Genomic DNA, 21,250 nt, shown 5'->3' on the forward strand with positions numbered 1-21,250 from the left:
TTTGCTGAATTTTGGCCCCTGCCTTCTACACCTGCTTGTTAAGTTTGTTTTTTCCAGATTACAAATTTCACCTGCAGGTGACGGTATGCCAGGGATTTCAACTTGGCCCACGTGAAGATGGAGACAACCAACATCACCTGGACTGAGCTGCAGCCTCCCACTCCCTGCCCTCCATCCGTGTCCCGGAGACCCCTACCTCTGACAGCAAGGTGGTCTGGACAAGCCCCGACTCGCCTTGAAGCAGCTACAGAAGGTGGACCTTCGACCCTTAAAAGATTCTAAGGGTCCAGACTCCTTGAGGGGGGCAATCAATGTTAGAGTAGGCAGAATGAGCAGAGAAGAGGCTGTGGGCCATGTGACAGGAGACCCTACATCCTGTGACCACGGGGTCCTTGAGGAGACAGACAAGGGCGGGAACCTCCGTGTCGGAAAGTAACCTTCTGCTAGTTAAGCCCTCGTTACAACAGAATCACTACCGCACCCGGACATTGCCCTTCCTGCGCCGGCCACTAAGACAGACCCGAAAGACCAAACGACGAACAAAACTCGCTGCCCCCTGAGGAGGCGGCGACGGGAAGATCCAGAGGAGTTCCCCGAGTCCCGTCCGTTAGTTACCCCTTTTCCCCGCCGTCCCGCCCACGTTACCGGCTCGCGGGGAGAAACTTGGGACGGCCACCCCGCCCCGCAGCCTCTGAATTCTCTCCGTGAGGAAACGACCCAGCCTCCGGGGCCGCGGCCAGGCGGCGAGAGTCAAGCCTGAACTTAGCTCCCGCTTCCCCGCTCTTCGGCCGCTGAGGAAAGCCCGTGCTGCGTACACCTCAGTCGCGGTCACGCTTGCCTGCTCAAACTCATCCGGGAAAGAACGCGCCCGCGTCCCCGCTGCCCCCAGCAGGGCCCTCAAGACTTGACCCACCACAGTCTCTCACGCCTCTTCCCTCGTTTCTTCCCCTCAGGCCCCATGGGCCTACCTCGGCCGGGCGCACAAGTTCCCCTCACTAGGGGAGCCTGACGGCCGCGCCGCTTCACCTGCCGTCGGCCGGGTTCCTGACGGCACCGCCACTGACAAGGCCCCACAGAACAGACGCTCAATAAAAAGTATGTGACGAGGGACCAACCGAGAGAGGCGTCCGAAGGGTCGAAGATAGCTTCTGCCTGAGGGAAAGGGCCACTGCGCCGGGCCTCAGCAGCGTAGGCTGGGCGCCCCAACAGGTGCAGCGCCTAGGCGCGCGCCCGACCCGGCCCCGCCCCCTCCTGATAACGTGTACCCCACAGCCCCGCCTCTGGTCCTGACTGGGGACGCTCCGGAGGCGGGGCCGGGGCCGAGGGCACGCCGCTGTGCGGCTGACGTCAGCGCGCTGGGGCGGGGCGAGGCGTGAGAAGACGCAGAGGAGCGTGGGGTCGCGGGCGAGCCGTCCTGTGGCCTCCGCTCCTGGTCCTCTTGGCCGTCCGGTGCCGCCCCCGAGTCCGCTCCCGGCCTGAGCGGCGCGCCGGCGTCCATGGCGCACCGCTGCTTGCTGCTGTGGGGCCGGGGCGCCTGCCGGCCCCGCGGGATGCCCCCGATGCTCGTGCCTGGCGGCCGCGCGGGCTCCACCGAACGGCTCTACCTGCGGACGGTGAGTCCGGCACCCCCGGCCCGCTTCCGGCCCGTCACCGGGCGTCAAGGTCACGGGCCCTGCTCTCGATGTGGGTCCCCGGGGAGCGTGGAGACGGGTCTCGGGGGGGGCGGGGCTATCCTGCGCCCGGGAGGCCTGCGGAGCGGAGAGCCCTGGGTGGGAGCCGGCGGCACGGGCTCAGGGGTGGGGCTGTCGTCTCCCGGCAGACACGGCACTAGTAGATGGAGTCGTTAATGGTGTCCCCTACCCCAACCCCCGAGGGGCGCTGCTCTGTTGCCGTCAGGGCCGGGATCCCGGAGCCGAAGTTGGCTGTACCCATGGCGGACCCTCCCAGCGCAGATGGAGCGCGCACAAAGCCCCGGCGGTGGTGGGCGAGCCCGAGGGTCAGCCCAGGAGGTGTTCTCAGATCTCCTTGGAGAGGGCGTTCCTGACGTGTCCTCCTCGGAGCCCCCTTCCCTACCCGGCTGTCGGTCTTCGTCTCTCCTGCTCGGAATGGCCCTGCACGAGGCCTTTTTTCCGGTTTCTGCATTGCATCCGTTTCCTTGTCTTATTTGCTCGAATCCCTCCCTCTCTTGCCTCTTGTGAGTACTAGACTCAGACCTGTAACAGGCAGGTAGGGATCTGCCCTGTGAGTTTGCAGGGTTTTTGTCAGGACTCCTCTAAGAGGCCTTGCTTGGGAGTGAACCTCGAATGCCGAGGTGTGAGGAAGTCTGCTTGTGAAGGTGCGTGACACACGTTCCCTGGTCCTTCCCTGAAGATCTAGGTGGGGACGCTGGACTCTGGATTTTCCTCTAGATTTGTGCATGTGTTAAAAGTGTTCTCATAATGAGGTTCTGGGGAAAAGATTTCTGTGTGTGTTCTCAGGTATAATCCTCAAATGATTAAAACTGATGTTTCACAACTGAAAAATACTTCATCATCAAACATAAAACCTAATTTTCTAAGTGAGGTCCTCTATACTTAAGTTTTGCAAATTCATGTCTTTCATATGTACTATTTGAATGGGCTTAGATTAGAGAAAAAAAATTCATCGATGGTTCTTTTGTGGAAAATAATCTTATCATTAAATGCAGTCAGAGGTTATTGCTAGAGGTATCCCTGCTCAACACAATTTGAAAAGATCCTAAAGGGGGCTTATTATTCAGCAAACTAATAATATTTGTTTATACTGTGTACCCAGTTCTGTACTTCATTGTCACACAAAGACTTGCTTAGTATGATCATAGTAATATTCTGAAAGCTGCTTACTCTTAAATGGCTTTCAGAATAATTGGAAGTAATTTAAATGTGAGTATTGTCACACAGTTTTCAAAGTGCTTTTCCATGTCTTATTACTTTTGATTCTCACAGTAGTATCCTGGGGCACTCATCTTCTCCCATTGTAGATGTGTGACTTTGAGGCCCTCAATATCATCAGATGTATTGAAGAGCGTCATGCAAAAAATCAGATTTCCAGCTTTACCAAAATTGAAAGTTCTGACACCATTTGCCTGATGAACTCTGGGTCCTTCAAGTCCCAGGCTAGGTGTCACTTCCCTGTGACGTCCCTGGCTCCCTTACACGTGACCCTTTCCTTCTCTGTGCCACCTCTCCACCTTTATACTGAAGGGTTTGTATTGTTGCATGTATGGTACCTTTCTGTCTTTTCTGAGTTTCTTCCAGGCAGCACTGCTTCTGGTCCCCTGGTGGACTCCCTGCTGCTTGGCAGTACCAGGCCTGGAGCAGAAGCTCTGACTTGTTGGCCTGTCCAGCGTGGGTATCAGGTCATGTCAATCCACACCCTTAATGGATTTGGCATTGAGAAATATTTATTCATATACAACACACTCTTAGCCATTATCAGTGGTTATTTCTTAGGCCAAGTATTCTCAGCCATCAGGGAGGGCCCACCACAACAGAAGCTCCAGGTTCTCTCAGACCAGCATTGCTGTCAACCAAGAACAGTGTCAGTGTTTCTGTCCTACTTTGCAAGTAATTGTGTGTTGATTTGGAGTTAAGTCAGCTCATTCTTTTTTAATTGACATTTTCTAATTCAGATATCATAAAATCCACCCTTTTAAAGGGTACTGTTCTGTGGCTTCTCATATATTCACAAGGCGGTGCAACCATCACTCACTATCTGTTGCCAGAACATCTAGAAGAAGCTCTATGACTGTTAGTGGTCACTCCCTGTTTCTCCCCAACTATTCCTCCAGTCCAGGCAACTGCTGACCTATAGCCTCTATTATTGGCCTGTTTCAGATGTTTCATAAATATGGAATCATGTAATACGTGATCTTTGTGTCTGGTTTTTTTAACTTAGCATAATGTTTTCAAGATTTGATGGTACCATCTATCTACTTCATTCCTTTTTTATGGCTGAATAAAATTCCGTTGTGTGCATATACCACATTTCCTCTGTTCATCATCAGTTGATGGACATTGGGTTGTTTCCATCTGGGGGCTATTATGCCAAATGATACTATAAACATTCAAGATTTTGAGTGGACATATTTTCATTTCCTTGAGTAGGAGTGAATTTGCTGGATCATGTGGCAACTTAACTTTTCATTTAGCATTTTGGAAAATGCCAAACTTTCCAAAGCGGCTGTACCTGTCCCCTAAGCAGTGCATAAGGGCTCCAGTTTCTGCTGATCCTTACTGGCACTTGATATTGTCTCTCTCTTTTTTTTTTATTATAGCCACACTATCGGGTGTGAAGTGATTTTGTATGGTTTTGTGATATTTTATTTTTCTCATGAGACCATAAAGGAGGCAAATGAGGATGGGTCTAATGCAGATAAGCTTCACTTTAAACATTCTCACCTGTATGTAAATGCTTGGCCTCCAGAAAAAATGGTGGTGTGAACTTTTCACTTTGCCAAAGGATAGGATCACTTGAACTTAACTGTCAGATTCAGTTATATCCCCTTCAGTGTCTCTACACCTAAACATTTAATAAGGAGCTTGTTCAATTTGTTTACATTATACTCTAATAAACCTAGACAGGGCTTCCCTTGTGGCACAGCTGGTAAAGAATCCGCATGCAATGCGGGAGACCTGGGTTTGATCCCTGGGTTGGGGAGATCCCCTGGAGAAGGGAAAGGCTACCCACTCCAATATTCTGGCCTGGAGAATTCCATGGACAGCCTATGGAGTTGCAAAGAGTCAGACATGACTGAGCGACTTTCACTCACTCATACCTAGGCAGCATTTACAGTTTTTAGCAAATATGTTACTTAAAGCAGAGATGTATCTGTAAAGGGACTTAGCAGGATGACAGTGTATCAAATAGCGTCTAGTCAAGGCTATGGTTTTTCCAATAGTCATGTATGGATGTGAGAGTTGGACTGTGAAGAGGGCTGAGCGCCGAAGAATTGATGCTCTTGAACTGTGGTGTTGGAGAAGACTCTTGAGAGTCCCTTGGACTGCAAGGAGATCCAACCAGTCCGTTCTGAAGGAGATCAACCAACCCTGGGATTTCTTTGGAAGGAATGATGCTGAAGCTGAAACTCCAGTACTTTGGCCACCTTATGCGAAGAGTTGACTCATTGGAAAAGACTCTGATGCTGGGAGGGATTGGGGGCAGGAGGAGAAGGGGACGACTGAGGATGAGATGGCTGGATGGCATCACTGACTCGATGGACATGAGTCTGAGTGAACTCTGGGAGATGGTGATGAACAGGGAGGCCTGGTGTGCTGCAATTCATGGGGTCGCAAAGAGTCGGACACGACTGAGTGAGTGAACTGAACTGAACTGATAAGGATTATCAGACATTGGACTATGGCTTCCTTGTCTGTGACTCGATGGACGTGAATTTGAGTGAACTCTGGGAGTTGGTGATGGACAGGGAGGCCTGGCATGCTGCAGTTCATGGGGTCGCAAAGAGTTGGACACGACTGAGCGACTGAACCGAACCAAACGAAAAGTTAGTATTGTGCACACAAAAAGCATCATTCTGTAATGTCGGATAAATGACCTTGCAGTGTGATAGACCCTGCAGGTGGGGTGGCAGGTGTTCATGGCAGTTTGCCTTTTGAATGCTACACATCAAGGAAACAACGCCTGAGCCAATGTGTTGGTAGGGAATTGTACTTGGGCTGCAGCTCTTAATTAGCTGCCTAGGTTGGAGGTGCTCTCGTCTTCTGGGTGAAGTGCATGTCTCCTAGTTCTTACTGGACTGGAGCAGCCCAGGACCGGACAACCCTTGTGCTCCCTTCAAGGGGGCCCGTTCTGTGCTAGTCCGTAATCACCTGTTTGAAGGGTAAAATGAAGCTCGCTTTAGACTCACCTTGATGTGACCTTCATACTTCTCTCTGTTGTGTTGCAGCTTTATCAATATGCCACGACTCAGGCGAAAACCAGCAGGAATTCCCTTCTGACAGATGTGATTGCTGCTTATCAGAGACTCTGTTCTCGGCCTCCAAAAGGTAAGCACTCACATATGACTGTGATGAGGGACATTCTTACACAGACTCACTCTTGGCTGTCCTCAGAAGGGCAGGTGCAGAGTGCAGTGTGGTTTCAGTTGATTCCTAACCACCCCACCTCCTCCCTCTCATGTTATCAAAGCCATGACATTATGTTGTCTTCAGATGTGGCACCTTTGTCAGTAATGACCTGGGCAGGCCAGCAAGACTTCTTAGACCCCTCAGGGTTGTGACTGTACCATCTAGACTGTGATTTACTCCTGCACAAGCAGTCCTTTACGTCTAGCTTATTCTTTTTCATGAATCAGCTGCTTTAAAAACAAAGAACATACGTACACAAAACTTGATGAGTTTTAGTTTGAAGATAATTTTTTTTCCTTTTCTAACAGGATTTGAAAAATACTTTCCCAATGGAAAAAATGGAACAAAAGCTAGTGAACCTAAAGAAGTTATGGGAGAAAAAAAAGGTACTGTTTCAAAAGACTGTATTTGAACTTACTGTTTTCCCCTGGTTTATGATGTTGCTGAACAAGGAACATTTTAGCTGAAGTCAGTTCTGAGGCCCCTGTGTGTGAAGTGCCTGGAGTGTCCCTGGGGGCTCCCTCCTCTATCGTAGTCTCAGCTTCCTCACAGCACTGTGTTTAGTAACTGATCAATTGCCACAATGCATTTTGCAATGAGTTCATTAAGCGACATTAACGGAAACATTGCTGAGAGATTCAGATGCCTCTATGGACACACTCTCTGTCTGTGAACAGAACCCAAGCCAGCTGGTGCCCCGCGTCCTTCTGGAGGAGGAGTTGGTGGTGGTGGAAAACGAGGCGGCAAGAAAGATGACTCTCACTGGTGGTCCAGGTTCCAGAAGGTTCGGTTCGTGGCTTTGGCCCCTGTCTACCCCAGGAAAGGCTGAGTGGTGCTCACAGCCCTGGGAGGGTTCACACCCAGCACAGCAGAGACTGCATTGTCTTGTCTTACTGGTCTGCTTCCTCACTCAGGGTGACATCCCATGGGATGACAAGGAATTCAGGATGTACTTTCTCTGGACCGCCCTATTTTGGGGAGGATTCCTGTTTTACTTCCTGTTCAAGAGCTCCGGGAGAGAAATCACGTGGAAGGACTTTGCCAACAACTATCTTTCCAAGGGAGTCGTAAGTATCGTGTGGGCCACAGGCAGCAGGGATCAAAGGGTGAGTTCAGCTTAGGCCAATAAAGTGATAAACAGCCAGCACATTGCCAGGCTTGTTCGTCATCAAGTCCTGTATTGTATGTTTCTAATGCTGGAAAGTATAGCAGCCAAGGAACCTGTGAGTTCCGACCCAGCAGTTTCCAGACTGACCATGAACCCCCTGTATCGCTTGCCCTGGAGAGCCTGGTTCTGGCACCCAGTCTACTCGGGCCTCTCCCTCCTGCCATCAGCTGCTTCTCTTCCCTCCCTGGCCAGCCCCTCTGGGTTCCAGCACGGCATCACCGCTGTGACCTCCTGCACTCCTGGAAGTAGGTGAATAAGTGAATCAGGTTTTACTGCAAGAGCGGACAGGCTCTGAGTGAGGCCCCAGGCAGGAGCTTTACCTCTGGGCTGGGTCTTTGCCAGTTAGACCCTGTTTCGGCTCATTTAAGATGCAGTGGGCTATAAGACACATGTTATTTTACACGTTACTTAGATTAAGTAGACTGCCAATGACACTTTGACATCTTGTCAGCTGTCACATACATTCCGTGTCTAAGAGGTTAAAATATGGAAAATGTCCATCTTATAAGTGAGGAAACAAGGTGATAGTAAGAGAAGCAGGATTTGGCCAACTCTGAGCCTCGGGGAAATGACTTAACCTCTCATTAGTGATGTTTTTTTTAATCCATGAAATGAATAAAATAAGGATATTAATACTTTAAAAATATAAAGAATCTAAAATTATTTTTAAAGATTGTCCAGTAAGGTGAGGACAGACAGAATGGAAACAGTCTTTCAGATTTTGAAGCAGGTGTCTCGCTCATGAAAGTGAGGCTCTCAGGTTTGTAATTCCCAGGTGTCGTGGAAAGCCTGCACTGTGAGCAGTGACTTCTGTCCTCTGAATGTGGGGACAGGCCCCAGGGGGGGTTCTCTGTCATCATGTCTTCTCCTGACCCGCTGGCTTTCTGCAGTCGGTCTGCTGTTGACCCAGCAGGTTTATAGGGGACAAGGGTCCTCTAGTCAGTGCTTTCCAGACAGTGTGCCCCTGTTCTGGCTCTTCCTGGGGTCTCCCAGGCCCCCTCACTTTGCGTCCTGGGCTGATACCTTCCGGACTCCCTGCCAGAGCAGATTTGACGGCAGCAGGGAACAGGCACCCATTGAAGGAGCTCAGTTCCCAGCAGCCTGAGGCCTCAGGATGAGGTGTGCAAGTGACCAGAGTCCATAGAGGAGGAGGGTCCAGGGAACCCAGGTCAAACCATCTCAGACCTCAGAGGGGCAAAATTTAGGAAGTTTTGTAACAGCAAGTGAGGACATAGAGCAGTGGGAGCATTTTAGAGAACGTTTGGCAGGAGCATGAGTCAGAGAGTAGTGTGCAGCATCCAGCAGGGCTGAGGGCAGTTGTGCCCTACAGCCTAGCCAGCTGTGTTCACCATAGGCGCACATCCCAGGGAGTTCTGGGAGACAGTCCCAGGCATGATGCATAGCAGCGTCCACAGTGGCATTGTTGGTGTTAGGGGAGTGTTGGGAACAGTCTGAAGGTCTTTGAACAGAATGCATGAATAACTTGGGGTGTGCTTATAAAATGGGGGTCTGTGAAGAACTGACATGTCAGTGAGGAAAGGCCTTACAAATACAGTGATAGAAGAAAAAGTTGTAGAAAAACATATGCCAGATGAGACCATTTGTAAAGTTTAAAAACAGGCAGAAGTGAATGTCTGTTTAGGGTTAGGTCTTTGTGGCCCAGGAGCAGGCCGTGCTTTGGGGTGGCCAGCACTAGTACACGGCGGCCACCCCTGGGTTTGGGGCATGACTGGGGGCTTCAGCTGGTTTGTGATGTTTTGTTTCTCAAGCTGGAGGGGAAAACACAGGGTGTCTTTACATTATTCATCATTTTTCTTTGTGTGTCTGAAATATATGCATTTCAGATGAACTTAGAAGAATGTCTCTAATCTTTCTGTAAATTTATGTTTGAATATTTCTTTAAAATTCCAGGTAGACAGACTGGAAGTTGTCAACAAGCGATTTGTTCGAGTGACTTTTACACCAGGAAAAACTCCTGTTGATGGAGTAAGTGATGTTATTAAGTGATGTGAACTAGCTGTCAATTAAGTTCTTATATTTAAAACTGAAAAGCCAGCATTCCCTCACACTGGCTGTGTCAGAGCCGGGCAGTAGAGCAGCTGTGATCTACACTAACAGTGACAGTGTGACCCTTATGTCCATCACATGTGCAAGAATTGGGTCAATGGTTTGGGTTTGGTGATCACATTGGCTGTACAGGAACCAATGAGTAAAACCTGGTTTTCAGTATTCCAGTATCTATGATTTTTCCAGACTGAGAACAGTTGGTTAAGAAAGAAATGGTAAAATCTGAACTGCTTCTGTCTTGAGACCGCTTTTGTCAAATCAGTTTAAGAAGTGTTTTGATCATATCTCTCCCAACTGTTTTGTGATGTTAATTTCTATTTCTGTTCTTACGGTTTAAAAATATTTATATTTCTTGTCCAACCAGTTTGAGCTCTGTTCCAGAGACACGAGGTTGAGTTGAGGGGATTATTAGTGAGGAACAGGTGAGGTTCCTGGTGATTCCCAGCCCTTCTGGGCCAGAGCCCCAGGCCCACCCCGAGTCCTGGGCATCCTGTAGTCTTCCAGCTCACCCAGGGCTGGAGCTCATCCTGACACTGAGGAGTATCATCACAGCTGCACCCTGGTGTGGGACCAGACAGCTGAGAAGTCCTGGGGAAAGGACGCTTGTTGGTTTATGAAAAGGGTTCTTTTCAAGTAGAGTTTTTGTTTTTCTGAGTTTATGGTATTAGGATCATAGAGGAGTGCTGGAACTGTAGAAATGCTTATTGGCCAAGGGTTCTCACTGAGTAAAGCTTTGTCACTCTGGTTGTTAAAGACTGGTTGTTAAACCCGCCTTGCGTTAATCTTGATCTCATTGTTGGGTTTTTTCGTTGTAAATTTGCAGTATTTCTGAAAAATTCTTAGGAAGTTAAACCCTTTGTTTCCTCTTCGTTCCCCTAACAAAATTAGGACACTTCGCTTTCCTGTCTTTACAGCAGTACGTCTGGTTCAACATTGGCAGTGTGGACACCTTTGAGCGGAACCTGGAGACTCTGCAGCAGGAACTGGGCATAGAAGGGGAGAACCGGGTCCCTGTGGTCTACATCGCCGAGAGTGACGGGTGAGCCTTGGGCAGTGGACTTGGGAGGCTGTCTTTGCACCCAGGACTCATGGTGTATTCTGTCACCAGGGGGCAGCACATCACACTTTGTATTCTCATCAGGCCTCTCAGTCTGGCCTGAGTTCTTTGCAGCCATTAGTAACTTAACAGTTTTTGCTAGAGACTGGTTGGTTTTTTGCATGTTGATATTTATCTTGATTAAGCAGTGGTGTTGGGTCCATGTCCAATACACTGACCTTGAGTAGGATTTTAGCATAAAAGCCCTTTTGTGTTTAAGAGCAGCATGCCCACCTTTTAACTGTCCTTTATGTTTAGATTTCACAGAATTTCCAGGCCTTTTAAGTAATGCTTCTTCCTCTTTGGTCAGAGCTGCTTCTTCCCTTAGAGGTTATTTGTCTTTAGAAAGACCACCTCTGGTCCTTGAAGAAGGGCTTGTTGATTTCAGGGGCTGCCTGTCTTTGGTTTTACTTGGGAATGTATGGCCTTTGAGTTCCGCCCACCGATGCCCAGGTGGATCTCAAGGCGGTGACCTATTTGCATTAAATGCAGAACATATACCTTGATTAAGAGTTTGGGAGTGAAAGTAAAAATAAAGCTTGATTTACTTCTACATGTAAAACAGCATGTTAACGGAGCTGATGGTCTTACTCAGCTCTGGGGACTCTGTTGAGTCATGGTTTGTGTAGCCCTACAATCTCCCTGCAGTATTTAGGTCCTGCCAGCTATCAAAGTTGTTTCACACTTGGGGTGATGTGTCCCTCAGTCCCTGAGGTTAACATACAGTTCCTTAACGTTACAAGCTTGTGCTGAAACATTACACAGAGTCTTATTGCATGTTCTTCAAACCTTTACTGTCAGTGCATTGTTTTTTCTCTAGAAGTAAACCAAAGGTAAATTGTTCATGGCTCTTGCTGCCTGCTGTAGCAGCCTTTACAGTTTTGTAATAGACAAAAAATTAGAAAGCTAATTCTTATTTTATTCTTGTTTCATTTTTTTACCTAAACTATGTACCAGGTTTTGACCTAAATTTCGTAGGTTAAGTTAAACTAAATTGCTTTATGTTACCCAGTATACGTCTATGTCCACAGTTTCGTGGAAATTAACTTAAGAGAAATAGAAGGCAGATACTGTAAATCATCTCTGAGCCACTCCCCAGAGTGGGTGAGGGTTGGTGGGCACCCTGCCCCTGGGCCTGTGTGAGCCTGCACAAGCCACCCCACCATGCTGGGGAACTCCCCACCGCTGCCTTCGCACAGATTAGATATTTAGAAGACATCCCTTCAGAAATAGTTGATCCATTCCAGTAAGAGGACTGGAATGTCTACAATACCAGAATTGTATTAAAATTATTAAGTCAACGAATTGCTTTGAAACTCATATGTAGTGACAGTAGGTCATGGGTCTAGCCTGTGTGTGTGCTGGTTCTCAAGTGGGAGTGACGCAGCCATGGAGAGGGTACGCATTAGGAGCAGGTCTTCCTTTGGTCTTACTTTCTGAGCGTCTGCTTGAATGACACTGATGCACATAGACTCTCTGTGCCTCAGGTGAGGTGTTGGGGTACCTGGCTGCCCAGGTAGAGCGTGTGCATGTTCTGCTGAGGCAGGTCCCTGGCAGGGCAGTCTGAGTGGGTGCCCTCTGAGCTCTTGCTGTCATGTATCTGCAGCTCCTTCCTCCTGAGCATGCTGCCCACTGTGCTCATCATCGCCTTCCTGCTCTACACCATCCGGAGGGGCCCAGCCGGCATTGGCCGCACAGGCCGGGGCATGGGCGGACTCTTCAGTGTTGGAGAGACCACCGCCAAGGTCCTCAAGGATGAGATCGATGTGAAGTTCAAAGACGTGGCCGGCTGTGAGGAGGCCAAGCTGGAGATCATGGAATTTGTGAATTTCCTAAAAAATCCGAAGCAGTATCAAGACCTGGGAGCAAAAATCCCAAAGGTAAATGAACATTCAGAAGTCAGTTTTCAGCTTATTAACCCTAAATCCTTTGAAGTGTTTCTTGATCTCTGAGGTTACAATTTTATGAAGTTTGATTACTTCCACAGTAGATGCTCTTCTCTCCTTCCTCTATTGTAACCTGCTAGTCTCTGTTTAACTCCTGAGTCTTTACAGTCGACTGTCCCTTGTGAATATGTCTCCTTGAAAATAGTGTGTCTCTTCCCCCAAAGATGTGTGTCCCCTCCCCTCGTTGTGCTGCTTTCTCTCCACAGTGTGATTTGGATGCTCTGACTTAGCACTGTAGTCCCGGGCAGGCTGCCTCTGTTCTGGCCCTACCGTCCCTCCCCCAGCAGCTTGAGTGGACGGTCTGCCTGGTCTGGCACTCACATTGCAGGCGAGGGGCTCCATAGAGTGCAGACCTCCCTGCCCTTGCCCTCTTCCACCACCACCTTCTGCCGGACTCGGGCAGCCTTGCCCATCTCTGCTCCCAGGACCAGGCTCAGGCATTAAGTAATGAAGAGAAAATCTTTAAGGTTCTAAAAAACTCGTTAATAAAGTCACATGAGGGAGTCTTTTCTAAAGGGAATCATCACTTCCTTGATTTCATGTCCTGCCTTCATGGATGAAAAGTTACATTTTAGTTTTATAATTTGTTGTACTTAATTAAGTATGTGTTCACATCATACTCAAGCATCTCCATGACTTAGGTAATTATAGTGTTTGAGCAAACACATATTTTTCTTTTTAAGTTCATCGTTGGTTATTAGATATTTACTTCATCTGTGAAATTTTAAAGGAAAGAAAATAAGCAAAATGTAAACTGGAAGTATAATATTTGAAGTTAACCTCAGGTGGTTTTTTAGTATTGCTAGATTCCCAGCTTAAGTCACCCTTTATATACTGTTAGGTCTAAAAAGCAACACTAAAAATCTTAAAAAGTAAGGGAAGTATTTCACATTCTTGCCAGGTTTTTTAAAACAAAGTAGTCTCTAATAATCTCTTCCTTTCTCTTTTTATTAAAAAGCATTTTATCTTTGTTTACATGTTTGAGAAATATTTAGGATATGATATGTCACTAAAATTTAGACAGATTATACCTTGAAATTATTTATGGATATGCAGTTTATTTTTCTGAAATTCTAGTTCAGTATACTTTCCCTTTTTTTATCTGAAGGGTGCCATTCTCACTGGTCCTCCAGGCACTGGGAAGACACTGCTGGCTAAGGCCACGGCTGGAGAAGCCAACGTCCCTTTCATCACTGTTAGCGGGTCTGAGTTCTTGGAGATGTTTGTTGGTGTGGGGCCAGCTAGAGTAAGTCTCACCTCTCGCTGTGTTAACTCAGCAGGTTGGAAGGTGGGCGCAGGACCCCTGCCACAGTGGGGTACTGCCCACTTTGGGGCAATGGCTTGGTGGGCTTCAGGGGTCACGCCTTTGCTGTGTGCCTGCATGGCTGGGTCTGTGAGTGATTGTTACAAAGTCTACAGCTCTACCCTGTTCCCTCTGAGTAGGACAGAGGTGTGTAGCATCAGTTTGTTGGTGTTCGTGCTTCTTACACAACAGTAATTGATGAGATTTTAGAAATACTTGCTCACCTTTCACCATTTGCCACATGACTTCCTTGCTGCTTGCACCGTTTAACGTCTGTGCTGTATAGTGCTGTATAGTGCTGTACACAGATGGTCTTCCTGGGGGCAGGAAGCTTGGTGTCTGTTTTTATTAGGATAATACTACTCACTTGTTAAGTGACTCCAGTGCTTGCGCTTTCATCCAGGTCCGTGACTTATTCGCCCTTGCTCGGAAGAACGCCCCTTGCATCCTCTTCATTGATGAAATAGACGCGGTGGGAAGGAAGAGAGGCAGGGGCAACTTCGGCGGGCAGAGTGAGCAAGAGAACACACTCAACCAGCTGCTTGTGGAGATGGACGGTGAGTGCTCCATCACCTGTGTCTATCCTGTACTTTCCAGTTGTTCTTCCTATGTCTAAAATGAGAGTCCTGTGCTGGTAATTTGTCTTTAAGTACTTGATCATTAAATCTTTAGGTGTTAGGTATGATGTTAAGGGCAAAATGAATAGTAGGAAAAATCATCTAAACTTGTGACTTAAAAAACCACTAGATAATGGGGAAAAAGCAATGGTGTATCTGGTGCTCATACATTCTTGACAGGGACACTTTATTTTCCTCCTCACAGCATGTAACAGCAGTGATGCCTTTGTCTGTCTCCAGGATTCAACACAACAACCAATGTGGTCATCTTGGCGGGCACCAACCGACCGGATATCCTAGACCCAGCTCTGATGAGGCCAGGCCGCTTCGACAGGCAGATCTTCATTGGTGAGATGGCTTTCTTGCCCTGGATTTAGGCCAGTTCTCACGAGGAGAGGTTGCAGCTATTTGATTATGATTTTTTCTTCCTTAAAAATAATTTCTCAAGGACCGCCGGACATTAAGGGAAGAGCCTCTATTTTCAAAGTTCACCTCCGACCTCTGAAGCTGGATAGCGCCCTGGAAAAGGAGAAGCTGGCAAGGAAGCTCGCATCCTTGACCCCAGGATTTTCAGGTGGGTGAGCTCTACCCTCAGTTCTGTCTACAGGACACGACCCTTCCTTTCTCGTTCCCTCTGTCCATCCTTGCAGAGTCAACATGAAGCAGGAGGGACCACCTGCAGCCTGAGAAGGGTGTATTCACGGGCACAGGTGCCTCAGTTCCAGGGGCCTGGCTACTTAAAAATTTTTTTTGAGCACGTACATTGTGTTATGGCTTATTTGTGTTGCCATATACTTTCTCTGAGAAGTTAATTTACAGAGAACTAAGCATTAATTGGTGGGCATTTACAGAAGTTAATTTACAGAGAACTAAGCATTAATTGGTGGGCATTTTAAAGCACAGTCTTAGTTTGCTCTCATCATATGGTCTGTGGAGATAGATTACTGCCCATGGGTGTCTGTCCACTGCTGGTCCTTGCAGTGTGATTGAGGGGCCATTTGTGCTGGGCGGGCCTGGGTGCTGGAACCTGCTGGTGGTGGGGACCTGGTCTGGTCCCTCTTCAAAACTGTGGCCAGTGAGCTTGGGTATATCTGGTGGAGAGCTGCTGTGTTCTTTCACAGGAGCTGATGTTGCCAACGTGTGCAATGAAGCTGCTTTGATTGCCGCGAGACACCTTTCAGATTCCATAAACCAGAAACACTTTGAACAAGCAATTGAACGAGTGATTGGCGGTAAGGCAGCTGGTAGACTGTACATCCAGGGGTTGATGGCGTGACTCTGAAGCCAGGGAGTATGTCCACCCAGGCCTGGAGCTCGCAGGCACCTTGGAGTGTCTGCATAGAGGCTTCCATGTCGGATGGATCTGAGACAGGCTGCAGTCAGGGAGAGGTCTTCCCCTCAATTATATCAGTCTAGTTGTTTTCTTTTAAAAAGCACTCATAGCCTTCCTGTTTTCCAAAAATTTCATCGCGTGAGTCTGATGTGCCCTGAGCGAGACATAGGTGATGGATAAACAGCTGTAAAACCAGTTAGACTGGGAAGGCCTGTGATGTGTGTTCTTTGTGAGGCCCTGAGTGGTGGTGTGTGAGCCTCTCGTGATGTTGTTGTCGCTAAAGCACAGGCTTTATTTTCTGTTCTGTTTGTCAGGCTTAGAGAAGAAAACGCAGGTCCTACAGCCCGAGGAGAAGAAGACAGTGGCATACCACGAGGCAGGCCACGCAGTTGCTGGTTGGTACCTGGAGCACGCGGACCCTCTCTTGAAGGTCAGTGACTGGGGGGACGTAGTGGGGACATCTGACAGTGGCGCTGGGGGGAGGCATCATGCATGGACGAGTTATAAAGTTTGGAAAGAAAAGTGTCTGGAAGCTGAAGGGATTCACTCCAGTGGGTCGAGTTGGCAGGGGATCCTGCTCGGCAGTGGCCCTGCTGTCAGGCCTGGGCATTCGCAGATGGGTTTCTTAAGAGACAGAAGCACTGTGTAGGAGTCACTTGGGGTGAGGTCATCCCAAGAGGAAGTCTCTCCTGGACCAGCTGCCCGGCTGAGCCCCTGGGGTTGCCCGGCCGTGGTACTCTGCTCGCCGGTGGGTTTGTTGACTCCAGCAGCCGGGTGCTCAGTGCTGCTGTTCCCTCGCCAGGTGTCCATCATCCCACGGGGCAAAGGGCTGGGCTACGCTCAGTACCTGCCCCGGGAGCAGTACCTCTACACCCGGGAGCAGCTCCTGGACCGCATGTGCATGACCCTGGGCGGCCGCGTGTCCGAAGAGATCTTCTTTGGCAGGATCACTACCGGCGCCCAGGACGACTTGCGCAAAGTGACCCAGAGTGCCTACGCCCAGGTGAGAGGATGAGTGGGCTGCCTCCTCGCCGCCGCACAGGCTCCGGAGCAGCCCTGAGGCTCCACTGGCCTGGGCTGACCAGGCAAGGGTTCCTCCTTCAGAGAGGTTCAGTGTAAGGTGATCAAAACTTAGGAATAGAAACTTACATTTTGGTCACTTGGTATTTTGGATTTACTGAGAGTGTGTGAAGTGTGTCTGCAGAGTTTAAGTCTAGTTTCAAACCTGCAGGACCCTACGTGGACTCCACCTAAGCTGGGAGCAGTCACCCTGTACACCCACCCCGCTCCCACCCCATTTGCCTCCATTCCCAGAAACAGTCAGGGTGCTCTCTTGGAGCTCGATGTCGGTGACTTTAGGAACTCAACTGTGATTTTTTTTTTTTCCTGTGTTTTTAGCACCCATCTAAGTTTTCCCGACTCTTGACTTCTGTTGTTATTTCATATTTTCCTCACATTCCTGATTTTGGTTAGTCTTTCTGAAGTTGGGTCACAGTTTTCATCTGTTTGTGGACATCCCTGCATCCCGCTTTCCTTACCTGCATGAAGTTTGTTTTCCTGATCTTTTAGGAAGAAGGTGGATTAAGACAGTGTTTATAGTTTCGTGGTTTTAGAGTATCTTTTTCTGTTGTTTCCATGAACTTTTGAAAAATGTGCTTCCTGCTTTCTGAGCTGTTGCTGCTCCCCTCTCTTACCTGCGCCTCCTCTTTTCTAGTCAGTTTAGATTTTACTTCCAGACATTTCTTCTTAAGTTGGGGCTCTATGTGGTTACTATGGGGGTCTCTTTACAGCCCAGCCAGGCCCCAGGGACTCAGGGAAAGTGCAGGCACCCCTCCCAGGTTCTGGAGCAGCCCAGGTGACTCAGGAGGAGCCTCTGGGTGGCCGAGGTCGTGGCTTCTGTCTGTCACAGGCTCTGGCTCCTCCTTGCCTCCCCTCGTGCAGAGTGATCTCACGCACGTCTTGTGACTGCTGGGGTCTGTCCCCACCTATTTGCTGCCTGTCTTGGTTGTAAATATTGTCTGCCCATTTCTGGTCTTGTCCCCACTGCCCCATCTATGCAGAACACCTGGTCTGTTTGGCCGACTCAAGGCTGCCATGTCATTTTGCCGGGTTGAAGAGTAGTTCTGCAATGAAGTGTGTACATTCAGTGTCCGTGTTACCTTGTTGACATTTTATAAAACCCATGAGCCTGTGAGCAGAAATGGATGCCCTCCATGGCCACGCCTTCTTCTTCAGATTGTTCAGTTTGGCATGAACGAGAAGGTCGGGCAGATCTCCTTTGACCTCCCACGTCAGGGGGACATGGTGTTGGAGAAGCCTTACAGCGAGGCCACCGCTAGACTCATAGATGACGAAGTACGAATCCTTATCAATGATGCTTACAAGAGGACAGTGGCCCTCCTCACAGAGAAGAAAGCTGACGTGGAGAAGGTGGGTGCCGACTGTGGGAACACTCCTCTGCATGGTTTGCAGAGGCCATTGAGGGTGATTGGTTGGCTGGTTTGCAGACGCCGCCATTCCCCCTGTGCCTGCTGATTCTGGTTCCTCCCTCCGTCCTGATGTTCTGTTGGTGGGGATGATGGGGAGCAGAGGCGGGTGTGATCTTGGCCCCTGGCTCCTGGGAACTTGAACACGGGATTAATGAAGTCTGCTTATAGTACCAGACATACAGCTGAATCTGCACTCACCTTGCCAGGTGCTTCCAGGTGCAGGCCTGCTGGCCTGATGGGGTTCCCCATTGCTTTTCCCCTCTGGAGCAAAGGAGATCTTAGTTGCCTAGCAGGGACTGAACCCGGGACCTCAGCATTGAGAGTTGAAGAGTCTGTCTCATAGAGTTAGAGACAAACATATGTAGATAAAACAACAGGACATCTGGGATTTTCTCTAAAATAATCCAGGGAGCAGGTGGAACAAAAGTGATCGTAAACAGTGGTTACATGGGGTTGCATGGGGTTAGTTATCCTTTTTTTCTATATATTTTTGGTACATATTTGAAATGATCCATAATAAAGTTAAAAAAAATTTTAAGGCAGAAGAAAATTGCTTTATTGTTTGGAATCTTTAAAAACAGCATTTAACGTAAACTACACGTGTGGTGAGTTTCCAAGTTAGGAGTCCCCTGAGGAACCAAGTCTACTACGAGGTCCATTTACAGTTTAACTGGCTTCGTTTCTTGGTGACAGAGGCTCTCATGTGAGCTGTTCCCTGCCCGCTGACACCATCGCTTACCTCCCCTCTTGTAGTTGGTGGGCGCCCTTTTCCTGTGGCCGTGTGTCCTGTCACATTTACAGTTCAGCCACACAGAGACCAGAGCTTCGAGACGCATGTTTGTGTTTCTATTTTGTCAGCCTCCCTTTAAAATTCCTCATTTCTGTCCCTTCCTCGTCCCCACCCCTGCCACTGTCACTTCTTCCTGCAGCCTCCCCAGAGCTCCTTCTGCTCTGGGAGCCACAGAGAGCTCTTGCCTCCTTTGGAAGTGGGTGGGGCCCAGGAACACAACTTCTTGCTCTTCTTCGGGGTTGTCTCTCCTCGATGTGTGCAGAGCTCCTTCCCCACCCTACCTCCCCAGCAGGGCACAGAGACACACCACATTGCATGCCACCCTGCCCTTCCTGGGGACATCCTTCCAGGATTTTTATACTTCTTATTAAAAGTTAGGGTGAAGATCTATTTTAATAAGATATTCTTATTAAAAGTTAGAGTGAAGTTCTCAAAGCCCTGTTTTGGAAGGGGGTTGGTTGTTAATAAAAGGTTAGCTTGGAGAGATGGCGCTGGGTGGCTGTATTTAATCACAGGTGTTCATGTTCCAGGTTGCTCTGCTGTTGTTAGAAAAAGAAGTGTTAGACAAGAACGACATGGTGGAACTTCTGGGCCCCAGGCCATTTGCGGAGAAGTCTACCTATGAGGAGTTTGTGGAAGGCACCGGCAGCCTGGACGAGGACACCTCGCTCCCCGAGGGCCTGAAGGACTGGAACAGGGAGCGCGAGGGCTCGGAGGAGCCCGCGGGCGAGAAGGTGACCAGCCAGGTCCAAGGCGCTGGCCCTGCGTAGCTCCTGGTGCTGCACCCTCGGAGCGTGTCCCCCAGGGCACGGCGGGAAGGGCTGCTTCGTCCTTGGCCTCGGAGGTCACAGGGGCAGGAGTGCGTCCCCAGCCTCCAGTCTCCTGTGCCCTCACATGGGGGTGTGCTCACCATCACCCGCCCTTCACTCCCACCTCCCTCAGAGTCTCCCTCTGTGATGGGCTATGAAATTAAAGAGTATTTCTACTTGATTTAATATTTTAAAGACGGAACCCAAGCTACATGCTGCTGTTCTGTGATGGAGTGGTTTTCTAGGAGAGCTGTGTAACATATTTAAAAATATGAATGTATTGTGTAAATACGGCTTATGTCACAAATAAAGTGTAAATGCTGCGTTTTTCCTTCTGAACACACGAGGGTCACTGGTGCTGCTTAGGAGACATCCCTTCAGAAAACACAATGAAAAGGAACTGAACGACATCCGTGTTTAGTCTCAGACTGGTGGGTCTCTTCCAGTCCGGCGAGACTCTCAGTGACGCCTCAATCTGTCCACCCTGAAGGGTGAACTCGGTGTAAGCTGTGCAATGGCATCAGGGCACACACTCACTCAGCCAGTCACGACCCAGCCTCGGTCCCCCATGTGCGTCTCCAGTAGACATGTGACCACCACAGTGGGCTGAACAGTGGAGAGCGCCGCCCCTGGGCTGGAGAGCCCTATGTCTTCCTGAGGTCACTTTTGCTGTTAGACGGGGTGACATGCTGCTGCGTCACCAGAGAAATCAGGGCTGCAGGGTCACAAACCGAGGTCAGAACCAGGCGGAGCCTCAGGAGGACGTCGGTCTCCAGTGCCTTCTCTGGAGTTGGGAGACCACCCAAATCTTTATGTTTTTATTCGTAGCAGCTTCCTTTCGTGCTGTCCTGACTTGGTTGTGTGTTCTTAATGCAGGCGGCCCCCTTGTCCTGGGATGGTTCTCCAAGACTCTGGCTCACCAGGCCACAGCAGCACCAGCAGCATCCTGGGAGCCAGGGCTACAGGTACCAACCACAGGCCCTATCCCTCAGGGATGACGAGGTGCTCCTTGAGCAGAGCCTGTGGACCAGGAGGAGGGCCCTGTGGGTAGAGGGGCCAGTGGGCGCCGTCAAGGCTGAGCTCCCAGGCAGTGCCAAGTGTGAACCTGGCCTGGCTCTGGGCTATGCATGATGCCCTTCAGGAAGGACTACTTCTCTCCAGCATTGTACAAGGGTCCTTCATGGCTCCAGTAAGCCCCAGTGCGGCCGCCACAGCCTCAGTGTGGTTCCCATCTATACTGGCGGATTATGAGCGAGTCGGCCTGGCCACCAGCACATGGTCAGGACGCGGTCTCCTCCAAGCTCCGTCGGGCCTTGCAATGCAGGGGGATGGGGAAAGATGTTCACTGTGGTCTCACAAAGTATTAATAGTTCAGGTTTCTGTAAAATGGGATCTGTTCTTACCTCGAGTCAAGTCATGCTGTGTGTCTGAGGGAGTGCTTTGTGCAAGGCGTGGTGGACACAGAACTGCATGGGTGCTTTGTGCAAGGTGTGGTGGACACAGAACTGCATGGGAACGCTGTGGGCTG

General features: G+C 49.3%; 2 protein-coding genes across 4 annotated transcripts in view; one reads left to right on the top strand and one right to left on the bottom strand.

Annotated features, from left to right (window-relative positions):
• The window catches only part of PRELID3A (PRELI domain containing 3A), a 45,698-nt gene extending 44,437 nt beyond the window's left edge, over positions 1 to 1,261 (bottom strand). Inside the window, exon 1 of the mRNA XM_040264597.1 lies at positions 1,116 to 1,261. The gene's annotated coding sequence lies outside the window, so the exon portion shown is untranslated. The remainder of the gene's footprint in view (positions 1 to 1,115) is intronic.
• Positions 1,262 to 1,352: 91 nt separating this feature from the next.
• On the top strand, positions 1,353 to 20,061 carry AFG3L2 (AFG3 like matrix AAA peptidase subunit 2). 3 transcript variants are annotated; one of them, XM_040264598.1, is made up of 17 exons: positions 1,353 to 1,613; positions 5,924 to 6,023; positions 6,413 to 6,490; positions 6,782 to 6,888; positions 7,019 to 7,171; positions 9,184 to 9,258; positions 10,254 to 10,378; positions 12,042 to 12,315; positions 13,490 to 13,627; positions 14,088 to 14,241; positions 14,542 to 14,649; positions 14,750 to 14,875; positions 15,423 to 15,533; positions 15,949 to 16,064; positions 16,437 to 16,637; positions 17,870 to 18,064; positions 19,444 to 20,061. In XM_040264598.1, the coding sequence occupies exons 1-17, from the start codon at positions 1,497 to 1,499 to the stop codon at positions 19,681 to 19,683; spliced, it is 2,418 nt and encodes an 805-aa protein (XP_040120532.1). In that variant the 5' UTR covers positions 1,353 to 1,496; the 3' UTR covers positions 19,684 to 20,061. The 3 variants fall into 3 exon arrangements, with proteins under 3 accessions (XP_040120532.1, XP_040120534.1, XP_040120533.1); XM_040264600.1 differs by lacking the exon at positions 1,353 to 1,613 and adding an exon at positions 1,633 to 2,194; XM_040264599.1 differs by lacking the exons at positions 1,353 to 1,613; positions 5,924 to 6,023 and having other exon boundaries at positions 6,414 to 6,489; positions 6,780 to 6,888.
• The last annotated feature ends 1,189 nt before the right edge of the window (positions 20,062 to 21,250 follow it).

The sequence above is a fragment of the Oryx dammah genome, unplaced genomic scaffold (assembly GCF_014754425.2).
Source record: "Oryx dammah isolate SB20612 unplaced genomic scaffold, SCBI_Odam_1.1 HiC_scaffold_22, whole genome shotgun sequence".
Lineage (NCBI taxonomy): Eukaryota > Metazoa > Chordata > Mammalia > Artiodactyla > Bovidae > Oryx > Oryx dammah.